This window comes from Acinonyx jubatus, chromosome C1 (genome assembly GCF_027475565.1).
Source record: "Acinonyx jubatus isolate Ajub_Pintada_27869175 chromosome C1, VMU_Ajub_asm_v1.0, whole genome shotgun sequence".
NCBI lineage: Eukaryota > Metazoa > Chordata > Mammalia > Carnivora > Felidae > Acinonyx > Acinonyx jubatus.
In genome coordinates, this window is record NC_069381.1 from 210,996,269 (window position 1) to 211,022,851 (window position 26,583).

General features: G+C 39.0%; 1 protein-coding gene across 6 annotated transcripts in view; it reads left to right on the plus strand.

Annotated features, from left to right (window-relative positions):
- The window catches only part of GIGYF2 (GRB10 interacting GYF protein 2), a 144,587-nt gene that overhangs the window by 9,110 nt on the left and 108,894 nt on the right, over positions 1–26,583 (plus strand). For all 6 annotated transcript variants that reach the window (XM_015073274.3, XM_053215966.1, XM_027047533.2 and 3 more), the window contains one exon: positions 21,881–21,964. In XM_015073274.3, coding sequence (XP_014928760.2) covers positions 21,924–21,964 — 41 coding nt within the window. In that variant the 5' untranslated portion in view covers positions 21,881–21,923. The remainder of the gene's footprint in view (positions 1–21,880; positions 21,965–26,583) is intronic.

Consider the following 26,583-nt stretch of genomic DNA (forward strand, 5'->3'; position numbering starts at 1 on the left):
TGAGAAGTCTCTCTGTCCTTGGAAAAGATACATTTTTAAGACCTAGATACTTAAGTGTCACATTTTGGATCTTGGTGTTCTTGTTGTCAATGATGTTTTATGCCTTTTGATTAGCTTTCCAGGCTACGTATGTTTGTTGTAAGTTAATTTATGTATTCCTTTTGTTTGTCATTTTTCCCTTTTTCTCTGAGATAGGCACATCTCAACTAAAAAAAAAAATTTTTTTTTAAATGTTTGTTTATTTTGAGAGAGAGAGAGAGAGGGAGGGAGAGAGAGAATCCCAAGCAGGCCTTTTGCTGTCAGCACAGAGCCCTATGTGGAGCTCAATTCTATGACCTGTGGGATTATAACCTGAGCTGAAATTGAGAGTTGGATGCTCAACCAACTGAGCCATCCAGATGCCCCAACACTTCTCAACTTTTTGATCTTAGGACTCCTTTATCCTTTTTTTTTTTTTTTTAAGTTCATTTATTTATTTTTTTGTAATCATGGGCCTTGAACTCACAGCCCTGAGATCAGGAGTCAGATGTGTTCTTCTGACTGAGTCAGCCAGGTGCCTCAGGACTCCTTTATTCTTTAAAAGTTAGAGGACCCCCAAAGAACTTTTAGGCCTCTTAGTTCTATGTGTCTATATTCTACTGAGAAATTTAAAATGATTTATTAGTTTAAAAATAATAGTCTCATTATATATTAACATGAATATATTTTTAATGAAGAATACCCATTTTCTAAAACGTTTCAAAAAAATTTGGTGAGAAGAGTGACATTGTTTTATCTTTTTGCAAGTTGCTTTTTATGTCTTGCTTTGTGGAAGGCAGCTGGATTCACATATCTGCTGCTGTGTTCAGTCAGTTGCTCTTTATTACTTTGGTTGAAGTATATGAAGGAAATTAACCCTCACAGAGATATGTATGTAGTTGGAAAAGGGAGCAATATTTTAAGACTTTTTTCAGATAATTGCAGATTATTCTTTGGTATAGTACACCAAAATTCGACAAGTAGTAGCTTTTTAAATTTTTAAAAAATTTATTCATTTTTTGGGGAGAGACAGAGACATCGTGAGTGGGGGAGAGACAGAGAGAGGGAGAGAGAGAACAGGCTCTGCACTGTCAGCGCAGAGCTGATGTGGGATTTAAACCCATTAAACCGTGAGATCATGACCTGAGCTGAAACTAAGAGTCGGACACTTAACTGACTGAGCCACTCAGGCACCCCTTTAATTTTTCTTTAATGTTTATCTTAGAGAGAGGAAGAGAGAGAGAGAGAGAGAGAGAGAGAGAGACAGCACGTGCTTGGGGGAGGGGCAGAGAAGAGAGGGAGACAGAATCTGAAGCAGGCTCCAGGCTGGCAGGGCACAGCCTGACGTGGGACTCGAACTCAAGAACCAGGAGCTGGTTCGACTTAATCGACTTAGCTTAATCGACTGAGCCACCCAGGTGCCCGACAAGTAGTAGTTTTTATTTTTTATTTTATCTTATTTTTAGTTTTTTTTTAATGTTTGTTTTTGAGAGAGAGAGTACGAGCATGAGTGAGGGAGGGGCAGAGAGAGAGGAAGACACAAAATCTGAAGCAGGCTCTAGACTCTGTCTGAGCTGTCAGCACAGAGCGCTACGTGGGACTCCAACCCATGAACCGCGAGATCATGACCTGAGCCGGAGTCAGACGCTTAACGGACTGAGCCAACCAGGCGCCCCAAGTAGTAGTTTTGAAAGGTTAGTTGCAATATGAAATCTGAATTATATCAGTGCACTTTTTATATTCTGTAACATTAAAATCCATTGGTCTGTCTTGTACCTTAAATGACATAGTACCAAAAACCTGCATTCAGGGGTGCTTGTGTGGCTCTGTCGATTAAGCGTTTAACTCTAGATTTTGGCTCAGGTCATGATGGCATGGTTTGTGAGTTCTAGCTCTGCTCTAGCTCTGCGTTGCTCTCTGTGTTGACAGTGGGGGCCTGCTTAGTATTCTGTCCCTCTCTCTCTCTCTCTCCCCTTCCCTAGCTTGCTCTCGATCTCTCTCAAAATAAATAAAAATAAACTTAAAAAAATGCATTTATTAATGTTAGTACTCATCAGGAAAGCCTTGAAGAATTGGGAAAGTCTGAAGTACTGGAAAACCCAGCAAACTCATGGCAAATAGAAGTTTTCCAAAATTCGAATTTTGCTTGAAAGTTCAAATTTTATTATTGGCCACAAGTACTGCCAATTTTTTTGTTTTTGAAGTGATAGTGTCATTTTGTTCATTTTTTTTGTTAGGATTATTTGTTCTAGTTCTGTGAAGAATGCTGGTGTTACTTTGATAGGGATTGCATTGAATATGTAGATTGCTTTGGGTAGTATTGACATTTTAAAAAAAAAATTTTTTTTTTAATTAAAAAAAATTTTTTTTTATTAACGTTTATTTATTTTTGAGACAGAGAGAGACAGAGCATGAACGGGGAGGTCAGAGAGAGAGGGAGACACAGAATCCGAAACAAGCTCCAGCTCTGAGCTGTCAGCACGGAGCCGATGCGGGCTCGTACTCACAGACTACGAGATCATGACCTGACGAAGTCGAAGTCGATGCTCAACGACTGAGCCCCAGTGCCCCCAAATTTTTTTTAACGTTATTATTTTGAGACAGAGAGACAAGCATGAACGGAAGGCAGAGAGAGAGACACAGAATCGAAGCAGCTCTAGCTCTGAGCATCAGCCAGCCGACGCGGCTCGACTCACGACCGCGAGATTGTGACCCGAGCTGAAGTCAAGCTGAAGTCGGACGCTTAACCGACTGAGCCACCCAGCGCCCCGAGTATCGACATTTTAACAGTATTTGTTCTTCCTATCCAGGAGCATGGAATTTTTTTCCATTTTTTTTGTGTCTTCAGTTTCTTTCATAAGCTTTCTATAGTTTTCACTGTATGTATATACAGGTGTATAATTTCACCTCTTTGGTTAGATTTATTCCTAGGTATTTTATGGTTTTTTGTGCAACTGTAAATGGGATTCCTTGATTTCTCTTTCTGTTGCTTCATTGTTGGTGTGTATGAATTCAACTGATTTCTGGGCATTGATTTTATATCCTGCAACTTGGCTGAATTCATGGAGCAGTTCTAGCAGTTTTTTGGTGGAATCTTTAAGGTTTTCCATATAGAGTATCATGTCATCTGCGAAGAGTGAAAGTTTGACCTCCTCCTGGTCGATTTGGATGCCTTTTATTTCTTTGTGTTGTCTGATTGCAGAGGCTAAGACTTCCAATACTGTGTTGATTAACAGTGGTGAGAGTGGACATCCCTGTCTTGTTCCTGACCTTAGGCGGAAAGCTCTCAGTTTTTCCCCATTGAGGATGATATTAGCGTTGGGTCGTTCATATGTGGCTTTTATGATCTCGAGGTATGCTCCTTCTATCCCTACTTTCTTGAGGGTTTTTATCAAGAAAGGATGCTGTATTTTGTCAAATGCTTTCTCTGCATCTTTTGAGAGGATCATATGGTTCTTGTCCTTTGTTCATTTTTTTTTTAAAGTTTATCAGCAGGAGTGGGGGAGGGGCAGACTGAAGGGGGAGGAGAGAGAGAGAAGGAAAGAATCTGAAGCAGGCTCCACACTATCAGCATGGAGCCTGATGTAGGGCTTGAACTCATGAACCGTGACACCATGACTCAAGCTGAAATCCAGAATCAGATGCTTAACTGAGCCCCCCAGACACCCCACACTTTGATCATTTTTGAAAAAAATGTCTGCTAAATACCCTGGTCTGTGTATCGGTTACTCTTTCACTGCATGATTAGTGCAGCGCCAATACTGAAAAGTGTAATATATTAGTATTATTGTAATAATAGTTTTGACATCATGGCTACCTTGAAAGAATTTCAGATGTTACTTTGAGAATTGCTACTATGGGGAGTGGAACAGTTTTCAGTGTTCTATTCACATATGATACGTAGTTTTTTTGTTGTTTTGTTTTTTAAAGCATTAAAAAATAAGTAATGGTTTGAAATAGAAATTGAAATAAACATTGAGGTCTTTTAGATTTCATTGAGGGTTTTTAGTGCTGGGTAGATAAAGATTTGTTCATACGTTATGGTTATAAAGTAGCTCTCTGTTTTTAAGACTTTTTTTTAAAAGTTTATTTTGAGGGAGAGAGAGCATTGGTTCTTAAGTTGTGATTAGTAATAAAATAGCCTTCTCTTTTTAAGACTTTTTTAAAGTTTATTTTGAAAGAGAGCACTCGAGTGCACTTGTAAGTTGGGAAGGGGCAGAGAGGGAGAGAGAATCCCAAGCAGTCTCCATGCTGTCAGCACAGAGCCTGACACAGGGCTCACTCCTGTGAACTGTGAGGTCATGACCTAAGCTGAAACCAAGAATCTGATGCTTAACCAACTGAGCCACCCAGGTGCCCTTCAGATTCCCTTGTTTGTTTGTTTATTTATTTATTTATTCATTCATTAAAAAAAAAAGTTTATTTTTTTCTTGTTCATTTTTTGAGAGACAGAGACAGAGATGGAGACAGAGCACGAGCAGGGGAGGGGAAGAGAGAGAGGGAGACACAGAATCTGAAGCAGGTTTGAGGCTCTGAGCTGTCAGCACAGAGATCGATGTGGGGCTCCAACTCACTAGCCGCAAGATCTTGACCTGAGCTGAAGTTGGATTCCCAACCGGCTGAGTCCCCCAGGTGCCCATATGGTAGTCTTCATTTTTAAGAACAGTTTTAGATTTACAGAGAAACAGAAGATGGTACAGAGATCTCCCATATATACCACACCCAGTTTCCCCTATTATTAATGTTTTATATTACTGTGGTACATATATTTAATGTTTATTTGTTTTTTGTGGCGGGGGGGGGGGGGTAGGGAGGCAGGGAGGGGCATAGAGAGAGGGAGACACAGAATCCGAAGGAGACACAGAATCCGAAGCAGACTCTGGGCTCTGAGCTGTCAGCACAGAACCCGACTGGGGGCTTGAACTCACGAACTGTGGGATCATGATCTGAGCTGAAGGTGGACAGCCAACTGACTGAGCCACCCAGGCGCCCCTAATGTTTATTTTTGATAGAGCACAAGTTGGGGAGGGGCAGACAGGGGGGACAGAGGATCTGAAGCTGCTCTTGTGTTGACAGCAGCAAGCCTGTTGTGTGCGGCTTGAACTCATGAACCAAGAAACCATGACCTGAGCTGAAGTCTGATGCTCAACTGACTGGGCCACCCAGATGCCCCTTGCTGTGATATATTTGTTATAGTTAATAAACCAATCCTGATACATCATTATTAGCTGAAGTCCATAGTTTATTCAGATATCCTTAGTTTTTCTGTTCCAGGATCCATCTAGGATACCACATTTGGTCACATATCTGTAGGGTCCTCTTGGCTGTGATAGTTTCTCAGACTTCCCTGTTTTTAACAGTCTTGGCAATTTTGAGGAGTTACTGGCTAAGTGTTTTTGTAGAATGCCTCTCTGTTGGGATTTATCAGATGTTTTTCTCACGATTAGAGTGGGGTTAAGGGTTTTGGGGAGGAAGACCTCAGAGGTAAATTGCCATTTTTATCAGATTATATTAAGAGCACGTATACTATCAGTGTGCTTTATCATTGTTAATGCTGACCTAGATATACTTGATAATATGATTGACTTTGATTCCTTGTCAGGTTTGTCCACTGTAAAGTCACTCTTTCCCCGTTGAGGACCTAAATTAAATTTTAGTTGATTTTTACTTAACTTAACTTGATACAGCCACGTGTGGCTAATGGGTACTGTTATATAAGACAGAACAGTTTTAGACAGTGTTCTTTGGTTTTATCTAAAACTTTAACTTTTTTTTTTTTTTTTTTTTTTAGATTTATTTTTAAGTAATTTCTACATGCAACATGGGGCTTGAACTCACAACCCTGAGATCAAAAGTTGCATGTTCTACTGACTGAAGCAGCCAGGCACTCCTAACATTTATTTTAATAGATTTAAAGAAAGATGACTTACGGGTGCCTGGCTGGCTCAGTTGGTGGAGCATGTAATTCTTAATCTCAGGGTTGTGAGTTCAAGCCCCATGTTAGGTGTAGAGATTACTTAAAAATAAAATGTTTTTTCTTTTCTTTTTTTTTTTTTTTTAACGTTTATTTATTTTTGAGACAGAGAGAGACAGAGCATAAGCAGGGGTGGGGTAGAGAGAGAGACACAGAATCTGAAACAGGCTTCAGGCTCCAAGCTGTCAGCACAGAGCCTGATGCGGGGCTCGAACTCATGAGCTGTGAGATCATGACCTGAGCTGAAGTTAGACACTCAACTGACAGAGCCACCCAGGCGCCCCTAAAAATAAAAACTTTAAAAAAATGTATAAAGAGAGATTATTTAATATAAAAGGAATATAAAATGTTCGTCTTGGAGTGCATTGCTCTTTGAGGGAGCCAGTCTATTTTTAGTAAGCTCAGTCTTTTTAAAATTCACCTTTTTTTGAAGTATAATTTACATAGAATAAAATGAAGATATTAAGTACACCCATATTAAATGTACATTTTGATGAGTTTTGACAAATGTATGTACTTGTATAACCATCACCACAATCAAAATGTGTAACATTTTCATCACCTGTAGAAGTTTCCTTCTACATTTTGCAGTCATTTTTCCTCCCCCACTGAATTAGTTTCTGTGACTGTAGATTTATTTTGCCTCTTCTAGGGTTTTGCATAAATGGAATTATTCAGTATATTTTCTTTTTTGGTCTGGCTTCTTTGGCTCAGTTCAGTGTCTGATTTCATTCATTCATGTTGCTGCAGGTATCAGTCATTAGTTTTTTTAGTGCTGAGAATATTGGGTATGACTATTATAGTATTTGTTTATCCATTCAACTTTGAATGAACATTTGGGTTGTTTTTGCTTTGGGGCTGTTAGGAATAAAGCTGACCTTACTTTTATGGCTTGGGTAGTGATTCAGATTGTGCTGGATTACAGTGCTTATCACGACACTGTAAATTAGGGATTGAAATTTCTTTTAGGATGAGGAGAAAAGTCAGCAAAGCATCTATAATTTTTTTAAAGATATGCCACAAAAGGGTAATTAACATGGAAATAAATAGTATTTTGCAAGGTTTCATATATAATACGTGGTCCAGGTAGATGTGCATAATTCTTTTGATCTTTGGTAATTTTCTGGGAAAAAAGTTCCTTGTTCCTTTTCCTAGGATTAACTGCTTAGTAATAAAGTAAACAATTGAAGCCTAATTTTGCTTTATGAAGTTTTGTCCTCAGTAAATGTGTTAATAGATCATGTTTTCAAAATTATTCAAAAACATTTGCTTGTTTAGGGGTGCTGGCTGGCTCAGTCAGTAGAGCATGGGACTCTTGATCTCAGGATTGTAAGTTTGAGCCCCATGTTGGGTGTAGAGATTACTTAAAACCTTAAAAAAAAATGTTTGCCTGCTTAAAACTGAAGATCAGATGGGTGCAAAGGGAATAGTGTTTTCTGCTATAATAGTTGAGAGAAGAGTTTCCTTTTATTTTTTACCTTAAAATGTGTGTGTGTGTGTGTGTGTGTGTGTGTGTGTGTGTGTGTGTGTGTGTGTGTGTTTTAGTAATCTCTGTATCCATTGTAAGCCTTGAACTCACAATCCCAAGATCAAGAGTCACACTCTACTGACTGAGCCAGCCAGGCACCCTCTTAAAATTATTTAAAAAAAAATTTTTTTTTCAACGTTTTTTATTTATTTTTGGGACAGAGAGAGACAGAGCATGAACGGGGGAGGGGCAGAGAGAGAGGGAGACACAGAATCGGAAACAGGCTCCAGGCTCCGAGCCATCAGCCCAGAGCCTGACGCGGGGCTCGAACTCCCGGACCGTGAGATCGTGACCTGGCTGAAGTCGGACGCTTAACCGACTGCGCCACCCAGGCGCCCCTTAAAATTATTTTTTAAACTCAGTTAATGTTCAAGAGAATATTAACTTTCTATGACATTTATGTTGGGGTTGGGAAAATATTTCATAGAAACCAGGCAAACACTTCCTGTGAGAATTAAAATATATTTTGTCATAAAAGTAATTGAAGATTATTGTAAATTAGGAAAATAGGGATAAAATCCTTAATCTCATCTCACTAATTTTTCTTCATTTCTGTGTTCTTTTTGTCTTTTAATGACATATGAGTAATTATACTCTTGTGTGCAAACCTCATTGTACCTATATTATGTTGTGTGAATGTGCTGCTTTCATAAGATTGCTTCCTGTCTTTTATGAAGATAAGTGATGTGGTGTATGTGGTTCTCTCCTCATGTTTCCTTTTCATTGTTTTACTTAGCTTTAGCTTTTTTCTGAAGTTTGGGAAAAATACGCATTCTGAGACTTACATATTTTAGCTTAGTGGTTGAGTCTTGCCTTATTTTATTTTATTTTTTAAACTTTTAAAGTAATCTTTGCCCCCAACATGGGGCTCAAAGTGATGACCCTGAGATCAAGAGTTGCATGCTCTACTGACTGAGGCAGGTGCTCCTAGTCTTGCTTCATTTTAATGTAGACTTGTTTTTGGTCTTAAATAATAGATGTGTAGATTATTATATCAGTATAGCAGTATAAGTTTTTTTAATCAAAAGTTTAAGTAGGGAATAAATTTAGTATTTGTTATCCGAAGATTGGCCTTTATTTATTTTTTAAATGTTTAATTTATTTGAGAGAGAGAGTGAGCACAGGGGTGGGGCAGAGAGAGAGAATCCCAAGTAGGCTCCACACTGTCTGTACAGAGCCCGACATGGGGCTCCATCTCACAATCGTGAGATCATGACCTGAGTCAAAATCAAGAGTTTTGAACACTTAACCGACTAAACCACCCAGGCGCCCCAGATGATTTGTATCTAAAATAGCTTTGCTTCGGGGTTCCTGGGTGGCTTAGTTGTTAGAGCATCCAACTCCTGATCTCTCAGGGTTGTTAAAGAGTCCCACGTTGGGTGTGGAAATTACTTTAAAAAAAGCCATCTTAAGGGTGCCTGGCTGGCTCAGTTGGTAGAGCACGCAACTCTTGATTATGGGGTTGTGAGTTCAAGCCCCATGTTGGGCATAGAGCTTATTTAAAAAAATAAAATAGCTGAGCTTCATGTCCACTAAAAAAAATATATTTTAAAGTTTATTTATTTTGAGAGAGAGAGCAAGCATGGAAGGGGCAGACAGAGGGAGAGACAGAATCCCAAGCCGACTCCACGCTGTTAGTGCAGAGCCCAATGCTGAGCTCAAATGTAAGGAACCATGAGATCATGACCTGAGCTAAGATCAAAATTTGGACGTTCAACCAACTGAGCCATCAGGTGCCCCTAAAATATTTTTAATTGGACTTTTTTTTTTTAGTGAAACTATCTTACGGTTTATTTTAACCTTATTTATTTATTTACTTATTTATTTACCTTTTATTTTTAAGTAATGTCTACAGCCAACATGGGGCTCAAACTCACAACCCTGACATCAAGAGTTACGTGTTCCACTGACTGAGCCAGCCAGGTGCCCCCTATTTCAGCGTTTTTTATATTGAGGTATAAAATATAGTAAATAGGTGCACAAATCTGAAGTGTATAGTTGGAAGAAGTTTTACATATTATATACTTACGTATATGTTCACAATAGTGAACATTTCCAGCACCCCAGAAGGCTTCTTCTTCTCCTTCCTCCTCACGAGTTCTACTTTCCTGATGAGCACATTTCTGACATCTGTCCCCTTTTGATTACTTATTGAACTTCTTTTCAAAGGAATCACACAGTATATATTCTTTGGTAGCTGGGTTCTTTGGTAATGGGTTCTTTTCTTTATTGCTGAATGTTTCATTGTAGGAATATACTACAATTTAACTTATTTTGAAATAATTTCAAACTTACAGAAAAGTTGCCAAAAATTACTAAGATTTTTTAGTATGCCCTTCGTGTAGTTTGTTGTCACTAGTTTTTAACATTTTATTTATTTATTTTATTCATTTCTTTCTCTTTTTCTTTCTTGTATGTGCATGTATGTATGTATATAATTCTTCACATAATTTGTAACATATAGCATTTTATATATGTTTTTTCCATTCCAGGGGCACCTGGGTGGCTCAGTCAGTTAAGCCTCTGACTCTTGATTTTGCCTCCAGTCATCATCTTAGGGCCATGATCTCATGGTTCATGAGTTTGAGCCTGGTGTCAGCTCTTTGCTGACAGCGCAGAGGCTGCTTGGGATTCTCTCTCTCCCTCTTTTTTTGCCCCTTTCCTGCTTGTATACTCTTTCAAAATAAATAAATAAACATTAAAAAAAAAAGTTTTCCATTCCATTTGAGAGTTTGATACAGACCTCATGCTCCTTTTCCCATAAGCATTCCAATATTTTTTTAAAAATAAACTTACTATTTTTAAAATGTTTAGGTTTTAGAGAGAGAGTGTGAGCGGGAGAGGGGCAGAGAGAGAGGGAGACATTGAATCTGAAGCAGGCTCAGTACTGACAGCAGAGAGCCCGATCTGGGGCTCCAGCTCACGAACTGTGAGATTGTGACCTGAGCTAAAGTCTGATGCTTAACAGACTGAGTCACTCAGGCGCGCCTAATTTATTATTATTATTATTATTGTTGTTGTTGTTTTTTAAGTAAGCTCTGTATCCATCGTAGGGTTTGGATTCATGACCCTGACATCAAGAGTCCCATGCTGCACTGACTGAGCCAGCAGCACCCCTTCAGTGTTATTTTCTAAGAATAAGAGCATTCTCCTACATAATCACAGTAAAAATTTCAGTCATAATTAACATTGATATGGTGCTACTACCTAACTCATTAACTTCTATTCAGATTATTACAGTTGTCTCTTTAATGTCTCTCTTTTTTTTTTAAAGTTCACTTGTTTTGGGAGAGAGCGAGCTTGTGTGCCCTCACAAGTAGGGGAGGGACAGAGAAGGAGAGACAGAATCCCAAGCAGGCTTCATACCATCAGCACAGAGCCTGATGAGGGGCTCTAACTCACGAACTGTGAGATCATGACCTGAACTGGTATCAAGAGTCCATGCTTAACCAGCTGAGCCACCCAGGTGCTCCTCTTTAATATCTCTTATAGCTGGTTTAGGATGAAATTAAGAATCATACAGGCACCTGGTCTTTATATCTCTAAGTCTCCCTTAATCTGGGATGAATCTTCAGCTGTTTTTTTTTTTTTTTTTTTTTTTTGGTGTCTCATGACCTTGGTATTTTTGGAGACTACATTGGTTTTATGTCTATCAGTTCGGGTAGATCTGATGTTTTTTCAAGATTAGTTTCAGTTTATGCATTATTGTCAGGAATGTAAACATAAATAATGCTGTGTCCTCAGTGCAACACATCAGGAGGCACATGGTGTCTGTTTGTTTGTCTCATTATTTTTGAGAGAGAGAGAGAGAGAGAGGGAGGCAGAGCACGTATGTGCCCCAGAGCAGGGGAGGGGGAGAGAGAGAGAGATAATCTTAAGCAGGTTCCATGCCCAGCCTGGAGCCTGACGCAGGGCTTGATCTCAGGACCGACTGTGAGATCTTGACCTGAGCTGGAATCAAGAGTTGGACGCTTAACTGACTGAGCCACCCAGGTGCCCCTGTTTGTCTCCTTATTAATGATGTTACCTTTCTCAGTAACATAGCCAGAGGGAAGAGATGCATAGGGCAAGGGAGCTGTGAGGACGGGAAGAGCTTCAGTGCCCTGTCTGGCATACCACCCTCTCCTTGAAGCTCCGCTGCCGTTGGTTTACCCATTCATCTGTTTGTGGTGATGAACACAGCAGCCAAATGTCAGTTTTTGGTAATTATGAATAAAGCTACTTTGAATATCTTGTCTTTGTCTTTTGGTAGAAATTTCCCTTGCATATATGTCTAGCAGTGGATTATGGGATCATGGGGTAGGCATATATTTAGATTTGATAGATATTGCCAAACTATTTTTGAAGTGGTTGAACTAATTTGCACGAATGGAGTTATTAATCTTGCGTTATCTTAATCCACATCTGGCTAAGGTAAAAATAGCTTGCTGTTGGAATGGGGACAGAACTATTCATTTATTTGGGACCGTGTACGTGAGGAGTGCTAGAAGAGTAGCTCTTTTTTCTACTCTTGGGAGAATGGAATTAAAGACGTGTGGGGGCAGATTCAGTTCCTTGGTGTTCATTCTGTTAGTCTTTGTCAGACTATCTGTAGTACTGGCTGGAGTTCATTCCAGATTTGCCATAGTTTTTTCTGGGTAACTTTTACATATCCGGGAGATGGAGGCTTGCATCAGCAGATAATATTTATAAGAAAAATTCAGGAGGTTTTAAAGGAGTATACGTTTTGAATTATTAGTAGCTGTAACTAATTGGTCTGTCAAGACTTCTGGAAGCAGGATCAGTTGAACTCTCTGCTGCTGTGCCGGATTCTGATTCTGCTTTTGCTTCTCCTTGCTGTGTTTCTCCAGTTAGAACTTCTTGACATAGATCTGCAGCTCCTTCATGTTGACAGTGACTATGCCCAGAAGTCGTCTGCCTTCTTGCCATGGTGCCAGGTTGTGAGAAAATGGTAGACTTAGAGCTGAGGGACCAGGGTCTCCCTTTTCTTTGTTGCACATCCAATGGTAATATAGAGCTGGGTTGATTTCTTCTCTCTCCTCTCTTGAACATGCAGTCACATGCCCACAGAGTGATTGATGCGGTCCCAAAGAGGAGGTGAGGAACCCAGGAAAACAAAAAAATACATAGAGAAAATATTTATACTAGTAATCAGAGATAAGATAATTGCCAGTGGGGGCTAATTTAGCACAGAGTGTTTTTTGTTTTTTTGTTTTTTAATTTTCTTTTAGTGTTTATTTTTGAGAGAGAGAGAGAGAGAGAGAGAGAGAGAGAGTGAGTGAGTGTGTGAGTGGAGGAGGGGCAGAGAGAGAGGGAGACACAGAAACTGAAGCAGGCTCCAGGTTCTGAGCTGTCAGTACGTACAGAGCTCCACACGGGGCTCAAACTCACAAACCACGAGATCATGACCTGAGCTGGAGTTGGATGTTTAACCTACTGAGCCACCCAAGTGACGCTAGCACAGAGTTCTTAGGATGTTGACAAAAAGGCCAGATTATTTTGCATTCATTGTCAAATATAGATTGCAGTTTATCAAACAAGACCGATTTCCTAGTATTAGAAGGAATATATTACTTGAATTCACTTGTAAGGAATTTTGATTAAAGGACAAGGTCTGAAATTTTGGTTATATAGGAGTGTTTTTTTTATCAGCTGTTTTTAAGTCAGCTCTGAAAATTTGAGGGTAGGCCGATGTGTGAGTTCCTTATCTCAGAATTGGAGTAGCCAAAGGAGAGAAACCGCTAGAGCCTTACCATCTATCTGTGCTGTCATAGTTGCTTTCGGCACGAGAAAGATAGGCTTATAGGGTGGTCTCTGAACTAACAGTATTTTGCACATATTCCATAAGAAGCACTTTATGCCATTATATCCATTTTATGTCCTTTTCTGAATCCTTCCTGCAAGATTTGGGTGCTTTTATATTTCAGAGATGCTAGGACCAGGACTCGGACCAGGACTCGTTCTCAGAATTCTCCACTGTGCTGTGTGTTACTGTCATCCTTGGTCATGAGATGAATGAGGATCCCTCTGTTTATTCATCCTTTTGTTGTATCATCTTCATAATCGTGGAGTTTCTTTTACTGTTGACCCAGTCTCCTGGTTCTATTTCAAGAACTATTACTGGGGTCTCTGTAATTTTTGTGTGTTAAACCTTTTCATATGTTAAATTGTTCATAGGATGTTTTTCGGCATTATTAAGGTAACTGAAGTCTATTGTGCCCTGATAATTTTACCTTCTCTTTAGCCCTCTGAGGTTACCAGAACATTTCCCTGTATGGTTGTAGATATGTCAGTTGTTGGTAGGCAGAATCAGGAATTTTATCATTTTATCTTCTTCCATTTATGGCCTGTTCTGTTCCTTGACTAGGGTGACCATTCAACCTGGTTTGCTTCTGTTGTCTCTGTGCAATTATTTATACACCGCTTGCAGATACTATTTTCTGGTGTGTATGTATATAAACCCTACCCCCCAGTGTGGGGCTCAAACTCATGACCTTGATATCAAGAGTCACATGCTCTTCCAACTGAGCCAGTCAGGTATCCCCCTCACATTTCTATAACTGCTTTTCAGGTCACTAGTGACTTCATTGTGGAAGCCAGTGAAGACTTTTCAATCTTTACCTTTTTTGACTTCAGTGTTTGAAACTTTTGAGTTTTTCCATTAAAAAAAATTGTGCCTGTACTATCTTTGTTGTATACATAAGTTAGAAGCTTAATAGGAAAAGGATTATCCATAATTCTACCATTCAGAAGTAAATATTAATAACGTGGGGCATATTTATGTATACTCACTAAGAATATATTTTAGAATGTGTTGAATGTAATGATTATCTGTGCTCTGTAACCTGCCTTAAACATTTAATATGTTGGTGACCTCTTTTTATGTCTGTGAATGTAGTTATTATTTATTATCATCACCTTTTTCTCTATAGGTATATAGGTCTGGCTTCCACAATATCTGCTGAATTTCTAACACCTCTCCTTACCTTTTAGCTTTTTTTTTTTTTTTTTTTTAGAGAGGCGGGGGTGGGGGTGGGGTGGGGGAATCCCAAGCAGACTCCATGCTGCCAGTGCAGAGCCCGGTGCAGGGCTTGATCTCGTGAGATAATGATCTCAGCCAAAACCAAGAGCCAGATGCCCAACAAGCTGAGCCACCCAGGCATCCTTACGTTAGCTCTTGCTAATTCACTCTCCTCCTGGCATCTTGAATGATCTTCCTGAAGTGCAGATTTCATTCTAGACATTTTCTTGCCCTGATCTTTTTATAGCCTTTCATTGCCCTTGGGATATAAAATACAAAGTCTTCTATGATATGGGCACTATTTTACCAATCTTCATTTTAGTTTTTAGCCTTATTGAACAAATGGATAATCTTCCCCAAAGATCCTGGCTCTTTCTCCATTCTGTTATAGATACAGTGAATGTGGAGAAAGTGAGGGTCCATGATAGGGTGAAAGGTTAGTGTTAGAGATTTTTAACTGCGCAGTCTTTCTCTTCCTGCCAGCATCCTCCCGCATGGTGTTTGCTGGGCTTTGTTCTTTCCCTTGAGCTTGTTCCTGTTTGATTTCTGCTTTGGGATAGTTTCATTCAATTTTGGTTGCAGTTGTGGAGATTTACTTCCAAATCTGTTTTCTCATCCCCATCTTGACTCTACACTAGAGTTCAAGGTCCATATTAATGGTCTTTTGGGGTGTTTCCTTAGGTGCATTCATTTTGATCAAAACTATAAGTCTTTGCTCCTAAGTTTTCTTTTCCATTTTCTTTTTGCTTTCAAGTTATATATACTGATTCAAAAAGCACTGCCATCTCAGTATTGAATCCTATAGGTTCCATTCCATTTCTGCATCTTTTTTTGTTTTTTTTGAGTTAATTTATTTTTGAGAGAGTGCGTGAGTGGCAGAGGGGCAGGGAGGGAGGGGGAGAATCCCAAGTAGGCTCCACGCGCAGTGCAGAGACTTGACACCAGGCGATCCTACGACTGTGAGATCATTATATGAGCTGGTACCAAGAGTCAGATGCTTAACCAACTGAGCCACCCAGGTGCCCCCATTTCTGCATCTTATGTTTACATTTTCCTTTCCAGAGAGAGCAGTGCTGCTTCTACTTAGGAAATGGAGTAGATACTTGAATGGATCCTTGGTTTTATGCAGGCCGTTGTAAGGGAGGTAGAGCAAGGCAGTCCTTCTGGGGCAAAGGAATGGCATGAACAGAGAAGCACAGAAGGACAATGCAGTGGAGAATAGAAAGTTCTCATTTGGCCTTGAGTTTGGAGGTGAAACCATAGGAGGTTGAGTTGAGGAGAGGGGTATAGATTATCAGGTTGGTGGTGACCTGAAATACCAGTTTTGACCCTACATGGTAGGTTTAATTGACTGTTTTACAGAGGGGTAGGCATGACCAGAGTTGTGCTTTAGGAAGATTGATGTTGTTAGATGTCAGTAGTTAGAGGGTGATTCAGGGAAGCAAGTTGGAAACTTTATTGTAATAATCCAAACATGAGTTAACAAAGGTTTAATTATAATGAGAGGAGAATGCAAGAAGAATCTTGAAGGAGGAACTGATTGAATTTGAGACAGGCAATGAGGAAGAAGGAGCTGCAGATGATTCTGGGTTTTTGAGTCTGGCTGACTATTGGACTGTGAAAAAAAATGGTATCTTGATCTATTGTTGAGGTAGATATATAGGAGGAGCAGGCAGCTGGAAATGCCATATAGGTCATGGGTGAAAAAAAAAATCTGTTATTCACAGCAGGGCTGGGACCCTTCCCAAGGGAAGCAGTTTGGAAATTTGTGGGAGAAGTTTTTATTGCTCTTTTTACAGTCACCCCCCCCCCCCCCACCCTGTGTTCCTTGTTACTGCTGTGATTTAGTAGAGTTCTACCCTAAGTGCTAGTAGAGAACACCGCTGTAGACAACAGAAGGTTCAAGGCAATACCTATACAGTTTGTAGTTAAATAAACCATGGGTATGCTCAGGGAAGTTAGAAACTTTGGGGGAATGGCAGCTAAATAGGAAGGAAATGAAGATAGGAAAGCAGTACCAGTACAGCGCTGGTCATGGAGGAAAGAAGAGGGGATAGTTTCAAGAAAACGCAGTCTAGAGAGACAGAAGAACATGGTGGGAGCACAGCATCCAGAGTCTGGTCCAAATCTTGACTTGCTCTAAAAATTCAGAGCTGTTTTCTAAGGATCACAAGCCTGGAGCTTTGCATTGACAACATTTAGCTCACGGCGAAACCTGTGTCATTTCAGTACCTCACTGCATCTTAGAAAGGACAGTTGAGAAATAGGCTCAGTTTCCATTCTAATATATAATTCAGGGGCATTGGGTAAGAGAGTCTCTCTGTTAGATACATAAAAAATTAGGACTGAGCTCATTTAAATGGATTTTGGAAGGAGCAATTTGAGGTGGGGACTTGAATTAGAGATTACAGTACTGTAAGAATTTATTTTTTTTATTTAAAAAAAATTTTTTTTGTTTGTTTTTCAACGTTTATTTATTTTTGGGACAGAGAGAGACAGAGCATGAACGGGGGAGGGGCAGAGAGAGAGGGAGACACAGAATCGGAAACAGGCTCCAGGCTCTGAGCCATCAGCCCAGAGCCTGACGCGGGGCTCGAGCTCCCGGACCGCGAGATCGTGACCTGGCTGAAGTCGGACGCTTAACCGACTGTGCCACCCAGGCGCCCCAGTACTGTAAGAATTTAAATGAGATTTCTTCAGCAGACATGGCTCTTAGATTTCCTGCTTCAATTCATAAAAGAGAGCCTGAGTACAGTATCATTCTGAGTAATGTAGATCTCTTTAGCTGATAATTAAATCACTTGGATGATTATTCTTAGGTTCTTAAGAATTCTTCAGAAATCTTTACATTGGCAAGTAATCTTTGTATGGAAACCATGTTATAAATTGGTAATTAGGTTTCCAGCTCAGGGCGTTAAAGAAACTAAGCTTTTAATGTTTGTGTAGTATGGTAGTTGGGCACTACCTGAAAGGTTTGTAGGTAGAATGATAAAGGGGACTGGAACAGGATTTCCTTGCCTGCTCCTGGGTTTTGTCTTGGAATTCAAGACTGCTCCCGGCAGTTATACAGGTTATGCGTTCAACTCCAGGGCCTCCATTTGCATCCTTTGCTGTGATGGTATCCTTGGAGTTTTGTGCTTCCAAGACCTGTGTGGCCTTAAGGTAGTAATTTAAGGGGGGGGGGGGATTTAAATCTCTAAATGATTTTAAAATTTGCATAGCTGTCAAATAATTCAGTTTTTAATTGAGAGTCATTTGCCTTATAAATTCAGCCTGGTTCAAATCTTTTTTTTTTTATTCTTTAATTTTAATTTTTTTATTAAAAAATTTTTTTTAATGTTTATTTATTTTTTAGAGAGAGAGAAAGAGAGACACAGAGCACAAGCAGGGGAGGGCAGAGAGAGAGGGAGACACAGAAACCGAAGCAGGCTCCAGGCTCTGAGCTGTCAGCACAGAGCCCCATGTGGGGTCGAACTCATGAACCATGAGATCATGACCTGAGCCGAAGTCAGACGCCCAACCGAGTGAGCCACCCAGACGCCCCTATTTGTTCTTTTTTTTAAATTTAACTTATTTTTAAAATTTACATCCAAATTAGCATATTGTGTAACAATGACTTCCCGAGTAGATTCCTTAATGCCCCTTACCCATTTAGCCCATCCTTCCTCCCACACACACCCCCCCCCCCCCCCCCCGGTAACCCTCAGTTTGTTCTCCATATTTATGAGTCTCTTCTGTTTTGTCCCCCTCCCTGTTTTTATATTATTTTTGCTTCCCTTCCCTTATGTTCATCTGTTTTGTCTCTTAAAGTCCTCATATGAATGAAGTCATATGATATTTGTTTTTCTTTGACTGACTATTCTCACTTAGCATAATACCCTCCAGTTCCACCCATGTAGTTGCCAGTGGCAAGGTTTCATTCTTTTTGATTGCCGAGTTATACTCCACTGTGTATGTGTGTATATGTGTGTGTGTGTGTATACATATATATATATATATATGTATACACACACACACACATATATATATACACACATATATATATACACACACACACACATATATATATACACACATATATATATACACACACACACACATATATATATATGCATATATGTATATACACCACATCTTCTTTATCCATTCATCCATCGATGGACATTTGGGCTCTTTCCATACTTTGGCTATTGTTGATAGTGCTGCTATAAACATGGGGGTCCCTTCAAAACAGCACACCTGTATCCTGTGGATAAATGCCTAGTAGTGCAATTGCTGGGTCGTAGGGTAGTTCTATTTTTGGTTTTTTGAGGAAGCTCCATCCTGTTTTCCAGAGTGGCTGCACCAGCTTGCATTCCCCCGGTCTGGTTCAAATCTTGACTTGCTTTATAAATTAAGAGCTATTTTCTGGTGGTCAAGGTGCCCCAGGGATTTGAGTATAAAACAATTGGCTGGATGGGGTTTAAAATGGTAGTAAAAACACTCCTTCAAGATGTTTTTTATTACAGTAAAGTCTTATAGTTGATGTAGTCTCTGCATGTCTGTTTATTAGTCAAATAGGTCCACATAGTTTTTAAAGGCACACTGATTGATTTATGCCAAGTATGGTCACAGGGATGATTTGTAAGCAGCATATCTGTATTAATTTACAGTGGGCACCTTACTTGGGGTCTGGTCATCATAACCTTGACAAGTCATTTCAGTTGGAATGGAATCTAATGGAATCTAACATGTATCAGTTGGGAGATTCTTTATTTTATGTATTACTAAGGAAGAAATCATCCTGTGAAGTAAACTCTGCTAGAGTTTTTTAATTACTTAAAATTTGTATTTTACATTTTTTTCCCTTCAGTGGTCTGCGAGGGGCGCCTGGGTGGCTCAGTCGGTTAAGTGACCAGCTCTTGATTTTGGCTCAGATCATGAGCTCTCTTACATTAAAAAAAAAAAAAAAAAAATTTTTTTTAGTTTATTTATTTATTTACTTATTTAGAGAGAGTGCACAAGTGGGGAAGAGGCTGACAAGGAGAGACAGAATCCCACACAGGCTCTGTGCCATCAGCACATCAAGAATCAGGTGCTTGACTTACTGCATCACCCAGGCACCCCTTTTTATTTTACATTAAAAATAAATGTTTCTTTTAAGGGAGAGGGAAAGAAGGATGGTGGGAGAGGGGGAGAGGGGGAGAGGTAGAGAGAGAGAGAGGTAGAGAGAGAGAGAGGGAGAGAGTGTCAGCACGGAGCCCGATGTGGGTCTCCATCCCACAACCTCGGGATCATGACCTTAACTGAAATCAGGAGTTGGACGCCTAACTGAGCCACCGAGGAGCCCCTTATTTTACATTAAAAAACAATTTTTTTTTAAAGTTTGTTTACTTTTTGAGAGAGAGAGTGCGTGCGAGGTGAGCAGGAGGGGGCAGAGAGAGAGAGAGAGAGAGAGAGAGAGGAGAATCCCAAGAAGGCTCTGTGCTGTCAGTGTAGAGCTTGACTTGGGGCTTGATCTCAGGAACCTGTGAGATCATGGTCTGAGCCAAAATCAAGAGTTGGTCGCTTAACTGACTAAGCCACTCAGTTACCCCTTATGTATTGTATTCTTGAATCACTAGTTGCTTAAGAGGTGGGGTGGGCTCTAAGTTGACCTCAGCTTAAGTCTGATGTATAAGCTTGCCTGGTCAGGTAGCAGGGAACAGGGTTAAATTAAGTTAGAATGTGGACATCTTGGAACCCTCAGGGTTGAAATCGGGCTGGAAATACCTTCCAGGAGGGGGGCAGATAAGTTATTATTTATTTATTGTTTTTATTTTTTAAATGTTAATTTGAGAGCGCGCACAAGTAGGAGGAGGGACAGAGAGAGAGAATCTCAAGCAGGTTCTCATGAAGCGTGAGATCATGACCTGAGCCAAAATCAAGAGTCGGCTGCTCAGTTGACTGAGCCATCCAGATGCCCCTATTTTTTTTTTAATTTTATTTTTTTCCCCCACCCACTGAGCTTCTTCCCTTTTTTTCTTTCCTTTTATTTTTTCCCCACAGGGCAGATAAATTAATAGCTGATTATAGACATTAACGTACTTTTACTTTGCCTTTTTTGCATTTTTGACCAATTTCTGGTTAATATTTTTAAGCCATCTTTCACTCAACATGGGACTTGAACCTATAACTCCAAGATCAAAGTTGAATGCTCTACCAACAGGTGTCCTGAGGCATATTTTTCCAGTTAACTTTTTTTTAGATCTTCTAAACATAAACAAAAGTCAGGGTGATGTGAATTTATCTTGGAGATATTTACAGTATATTGACAATGTTTACAGTATTTTCCATTTTTAAGCTCTGATATCCTCCACCCCCCCCCGCCCCATATTTGAGATGTAGTTGACATATAGCATTGTGTAAGTTTAAAGTATATAGTGTGTTGATTTGATACATTTATATATTGCAAAATGATTACCACCATTGCATCAAGCTAACACCTCATTCCAGCACGTAATGGCTATTTCTTTTTTGTAGTGAGAAAATTTAAGGTCTAATCTCTTCGTAACTTTCAAGTATATAATATGGTATTATTAGCTATAGTCACCTTGCTGTGCATTAGGTCCCCAGAACTTGTTAATGTTGTAACTAGAACTTTGTACCCTTTGACCAGATATCTCCCCGTTTCCCCCACCGCCCAGCTCCTGGTGACCACCACTCACTCTTGGTTTCTCTGAGTACTCATGGGCACTTTTAGATTCCATAGACAAGAAGTACCCTACAGCATTTGGCTTTCCCTGTTTGACTTCACTTTAAGCTCTGATATTTTAAAATGGCTTTTGAAAGGTCACTCATGAAATTGATGGTTCAAGACAGTGTTTTAAAATAATCACTAGCGTGTAAAGTGCTAAGCAGAAAGTGGGGGAGAGTTGTAGTGGAAGCTGTGAGATAGGAAAGGGGGGGTGCTTATTTTAAGAATCTTGAATATAGCTCATGGTTGGTTATGGGAGAGTCATTGCAAGGGAGTAATATAAATTAAAATGTAAATCTGTTACCTTTCATTCACTCCCTATGGTTCAGTGGCTGAAGGAGAAAGTCCTTAATTTGGTCCCTGGTGCCCTGTGTGGTCTGCATCCACCCATCTCATGGGCTTCATCTTAATACCGCGTCTCCTTTTCCCACATAAGAAGATGTGAATTGAAATGTGAGGTAGATTTGTTAATTTCACATTGCCTGCTAGATTGTTGTAAACACGGATTAAAACCCATTCTGATAGCTGCCCGGGAATGAATAAAACACCCTAGCTAGACTTTCTGGGCTGGAATTCTGCATTTGCTCTTGACTAACTGTATGGAGATATTTTTCTCTTTAACAGGTTTCTCCACATATAAAAATCTATTGTAAAAATACGGAAAATAATGGCAGCGGAAACGCAGACACTGAACTTTGGGCCTGAATGGTGAGTTTTCAGAATCTCATCCTGCTTGATATTGGATGTACTCCTAGCACAGTAGTAAGGCATTTTTACAGATGTTGGGTGGTTTATAAATGTACATGTTTTTGAGATTTTGATTTATGTGCCTAGTTGAAAACAGTGTAGCTTGTCTAGGAACAAATTCTGTTTGGTCAATGACTGCATTCTATACTTGAAAAACTTTTCTTGGTCTGGTTAGGTAATAATGAACTTTTCTTGGTCTGGTTTTGTAATGATAATGGACTCCCTGCGGTCCCACCACCCTAGCAAATTACTTGCTTTTTGTTTCAGCCCTTGTCTAGGTACATACAAAAGTTTACATATAATTGTAATCTTTTTATCTGTATGTTTTCTGCTACAATACTGTTTTGTAAGTGCTACTCCTAGACTTCTTTGAAAACATACTTTTATTGAATTACTGTTTGAATTTTTTTATTGATGGGCTAGGCAGGTGGTCCAGAATGATACTGGTTATTAACTGTAGCCCATCTAAGATTGGGATAGCATTTGCCATAATAACAATTAATTGACCTTTGAGTCTCTTACAGATGTGTTTGGACCCTGAATATGGAATTCTTATGGAATTTTGAGATCCATCACATTGTAGTGTGACTTTTTCCCCCTCTTCTTCCTTTCCCCCCAGTGTTGGTGATTGAAGATCCTCTCGTCAGTGGCATGAATAGTTGCTTTTTCTTTTCAAACCTTGAACCAGAGGCAGTATATAGTAGATAAACTGGAATAGTGTTTTAAATATTCTTGATTGTTTAGGTGATGGTGGTTTGAAAAGTGATGCAGACTTCTGTCGTAACTCCCTATTTGAGGACACATATTAACTTATTTTATGCATTTCTTTTTATATGTAATTCCTAAATTTTCTCGGCCCTTTTAGTTAGCATTTGGAGACCGAGGAGAAATCTCTACTTGAAATTCTAAGAACTGATGCAAGTTCTATACTTTGATAATTTATTTTGGAAATGTTGACCTAAGTAATGCTGTACCTGTTTTAGTTTTTAGTTTATATTTAAAAAATAAGTTTTTTATTATTGAATCAATATGTTGCTAAAGAAATTAGAAATTACAAGTAAGCCAGAGGAAGATACAATTTTACCATCCATGATAACCACTGTAAATAGATTTATCTCTCCAGGTGGTTCTGTGTATGCTTATTTGTGTGTGTGTACATTTATTTTCACGAAAATGGGATCATACTGTACATTCAACTTTGTAACCTGCTTTTAAAAAATAACCACATCAAAAGTATCTTTTTTTTCAATAAATGTTTTCTATCATCTTAAATGGTTGCATTGTATGATGTACCATCGTTTATTTAACTAGACTTGTAGATGTAGCATACATAGGCCGTTCTCAGTTTTCCATTATTACAAAATATTTTTGATGAACATTCTCATAGTTACATCTTTATTCACATTTTATTAACTTCCTTTATATGGTGGATTTAAATCCATATAGCTCATTTTGTAAACCATTTTGTGTGTGACTCTTCTGCCTTTATCTAGAATTTGTAACTGCTTCTCTTTTGTATTTACACGTGTTTCTTTCATTGTAAAAACATGATTAAAATTGTCAGCTAATTTAAGGAAGTTGTTCCCTACCCCCTCTGTCCCATCATCTATTAAGAAAAAGAGACAACACCAGGAATTTAGCCTAAACAAAAGAAAAAAACTACTGGAGATGTTCTAGAGTCAGTACACATTTAGCTGGATGCTGTATACCATGGGTTGACAGACTATGGCCCGTGGAAGTATAAATAAAGTTTTTTTGAATAAAATTTTATTGGAACACAGATACACCTGTTTGTTTCCATATTATCAGGCTGTTTTCATACTACAGTGGCAAGGTTGAGTGGTTACAAGAGGGGCCATCTGACTCAAAAAGTTTATTTACTCTCTGGCCTTCTACAGAGAAAAGTTTTCTGGCCCCTGCCCTAAATCATGGGTTCCCAAAGTCATTTCAGTGTGTCAGTCCATCAGTCAGTGACCCAGTCCATCAACAGCATGGTACACATTTTTTCAGTGATGCTCAGAAGTCATGTTTGATGGTGTTTTGTTTGATCAGCCCAGTGCTTTATACCAAATTTGAATTGAAGTAACTTTAGTAGAAGACAGTTACCAGTCTCCTGCTTAAACAGTAGCTTTACCTAATTGTCACCCTTCAGGCATCATTATTAGAGCCTAGGAGCCTTCCCTTAGTCATATGAAATGCATATAAACTGAGGAGTGGGGGTCTAAGTAGGCACACTGCCTTTTTTTGTTTTACCAGCTATGAAAATTCCTTTTGGCTGGGGTGCCTGGGTGGCTCAGTCGGTTGAGCGTCCGACTTCGGCTCAGGTCATGATCTCACGGTCTGTGAGTTTGAGCCCCGCGTCAGGCTCTGTGCTGACAGCTCAGAGCCTGGAGCTGCTTTGGATTCTGTGTCTCCCTCTCTCTCTGCCCCTCCCCTGCTCATGCTCTGTCTCAAAAGTAAATAAACATTAAAAAAAAAAAAAAAAGAAAATTCCTTTTGGCAAAGGGAATATATGAGAACCTTAAGGAACTCTGGTAACTCTGAACTAGAAAGCTGCAGTATAAATAGAAGCTGCTACTGTGCTTTTCTGCATGTAGCATTACATTTGTTGTGAAACTTGAGGCAAGGAGCTGGGTCCAGAATACTTTAGAATCAAAGTTTAGAGTGATTGCATTCAGTCAGTGTGTAACTCTGAACCATACAGAAACATTTAGTTATACTTTATTTCCTAAGATCATAATTTTTATTACGATGTAAAATATAAATATTCAATGAAAGACGGAGAAAATGAAGAGATGTACTTGGGATAGTAGTGACGATGGAGAGTGTTGACAGTTGTGGTGGAGACAGACTACGGGTGACTGTATACATGGACTTGTTAAGGTAGGTCTGTGGAGTCATTAGGTCTTAGCTTATCTCTGTATTTGGGATAAAGGTATGTATTATATAATCACCAAAGCAATTCAAAAGGGTGTGATAGATTTAATGGAGGAGCACATTGTTTTTAGGAATAAAACCATTGTTTTTACTCAGATGTTGCCACCTTAGACCTCTCCTGACTGTCTGTATATAATGTCTTCCTCTTATTCCCTATCTTCTCTGCTTATTTTTTTCTTCATGACCTATATCCAAATAGAACATGGTAAACATTTTATTCACTTATTCTCTTTATTATTTATATTCCATTCTCCAGCTCCCACTAGACTGTGAGCTCCACTGAGGGCAAGTACTTTGGTCTCAATTTTTGTATACTTTGTTCACTGCTGTATCTCCAGTGCTTGCAAGTAATAGGTACACAATAAATATTTGTTAAATGAGTGAATGAATTGTTGGAAAGTAAAGTTGTTTTTAATGTTTTTCTATTATAAATATGCGTATACAGCCTTCAACAGTTTTGTTTGTGTTGCTGCTTATTTATTTTGGAATAATTCCCTGGAAGTAGAGTTATTAAATCAGTTTCATTTTTAAGGCTTTGGATGATGTACGGACAGATTGACCACCAGAAAGGTTGTGTTAGTTTAGTTCCCATCCCCTGCCTGTTTGCTTTACCCTTGACCAAACACTAAGTACTACCTTAAGAAAAACAATTTTTTTTGGTTTTAAATCTGGTAGGTTTAGGTTTTTTGAAATTTTTTGTTAGTTTCAGTAACAAGGTAATTCACGCTTGTTCCAGAAAACCTTGGAGGAAACAGTAGTACAAAAAGAAAAAGAAAAGATCCAAGTTATCCTTAATCCTGCCATCCAAAGAACCATCGCTAACATTTGGTTTGCTTCCTCCCATTTTTCTTCTTCTTCTTCTTTTTTTTTTTTTTTTCAAAATTTTGTTATGTATACTTAAAGACATTTTAAAAAAAACGCAAATTCATTATACTTGTTTTATATATATATAAATATATATTTATATATATATACATGTTTATATATATAAATACATATATTGGATTGAAAATAGATAAATGTAGATGATTAAGGAATTTATCATAGGGGGAATGATTGCAGATAGTTAGTCGTCTTTATGGGGAAGGAGCCAAGGAATTGCCTTTAGGTTTTCTTGTATCTCATTACATGGTCTTAAGGAAGTTTTCCCAAGTGTTTCCTTGCAAGAAAGTGAGGTATTTGTTTCCCCTAAAGCACTTTGTTTATAACTGTGTTGAAATAGTTACGACTTTGTGTTGTGTTTCTATGTGTTTTCCTTACTCAGAAGAGAACAGAAGAACGGCACTGTATTTCTCAGTTTTGGTAAGCACATGTTTAGCCTAGCTTACTGGACATAGGCACTTAGTAAATGTTGGATGAAGGCATTCAAGTCTCAAGGGGGTGGGGAGAAATGGAGGCAAAGAAGGGAAACCTAAGGTTGCTGGGTTATTAGCCATCATCTTTGTGGGGGATGAGCGAAATTCTGGAGGATGGGATGCAGTAATCATCCCAGTTTTCAAAAAGAGTAAAAGACATCTATGCAGTCTGAAGGGGTAGTAATTCGATGTTACCCAGGGGTGTATTTTAGAAGAGAATGTTAAGATTTGTTTAGAAAACATTTCTCACCTGCCTCCTATATTCTGTGCCTTGGATTAGGTGCTGAC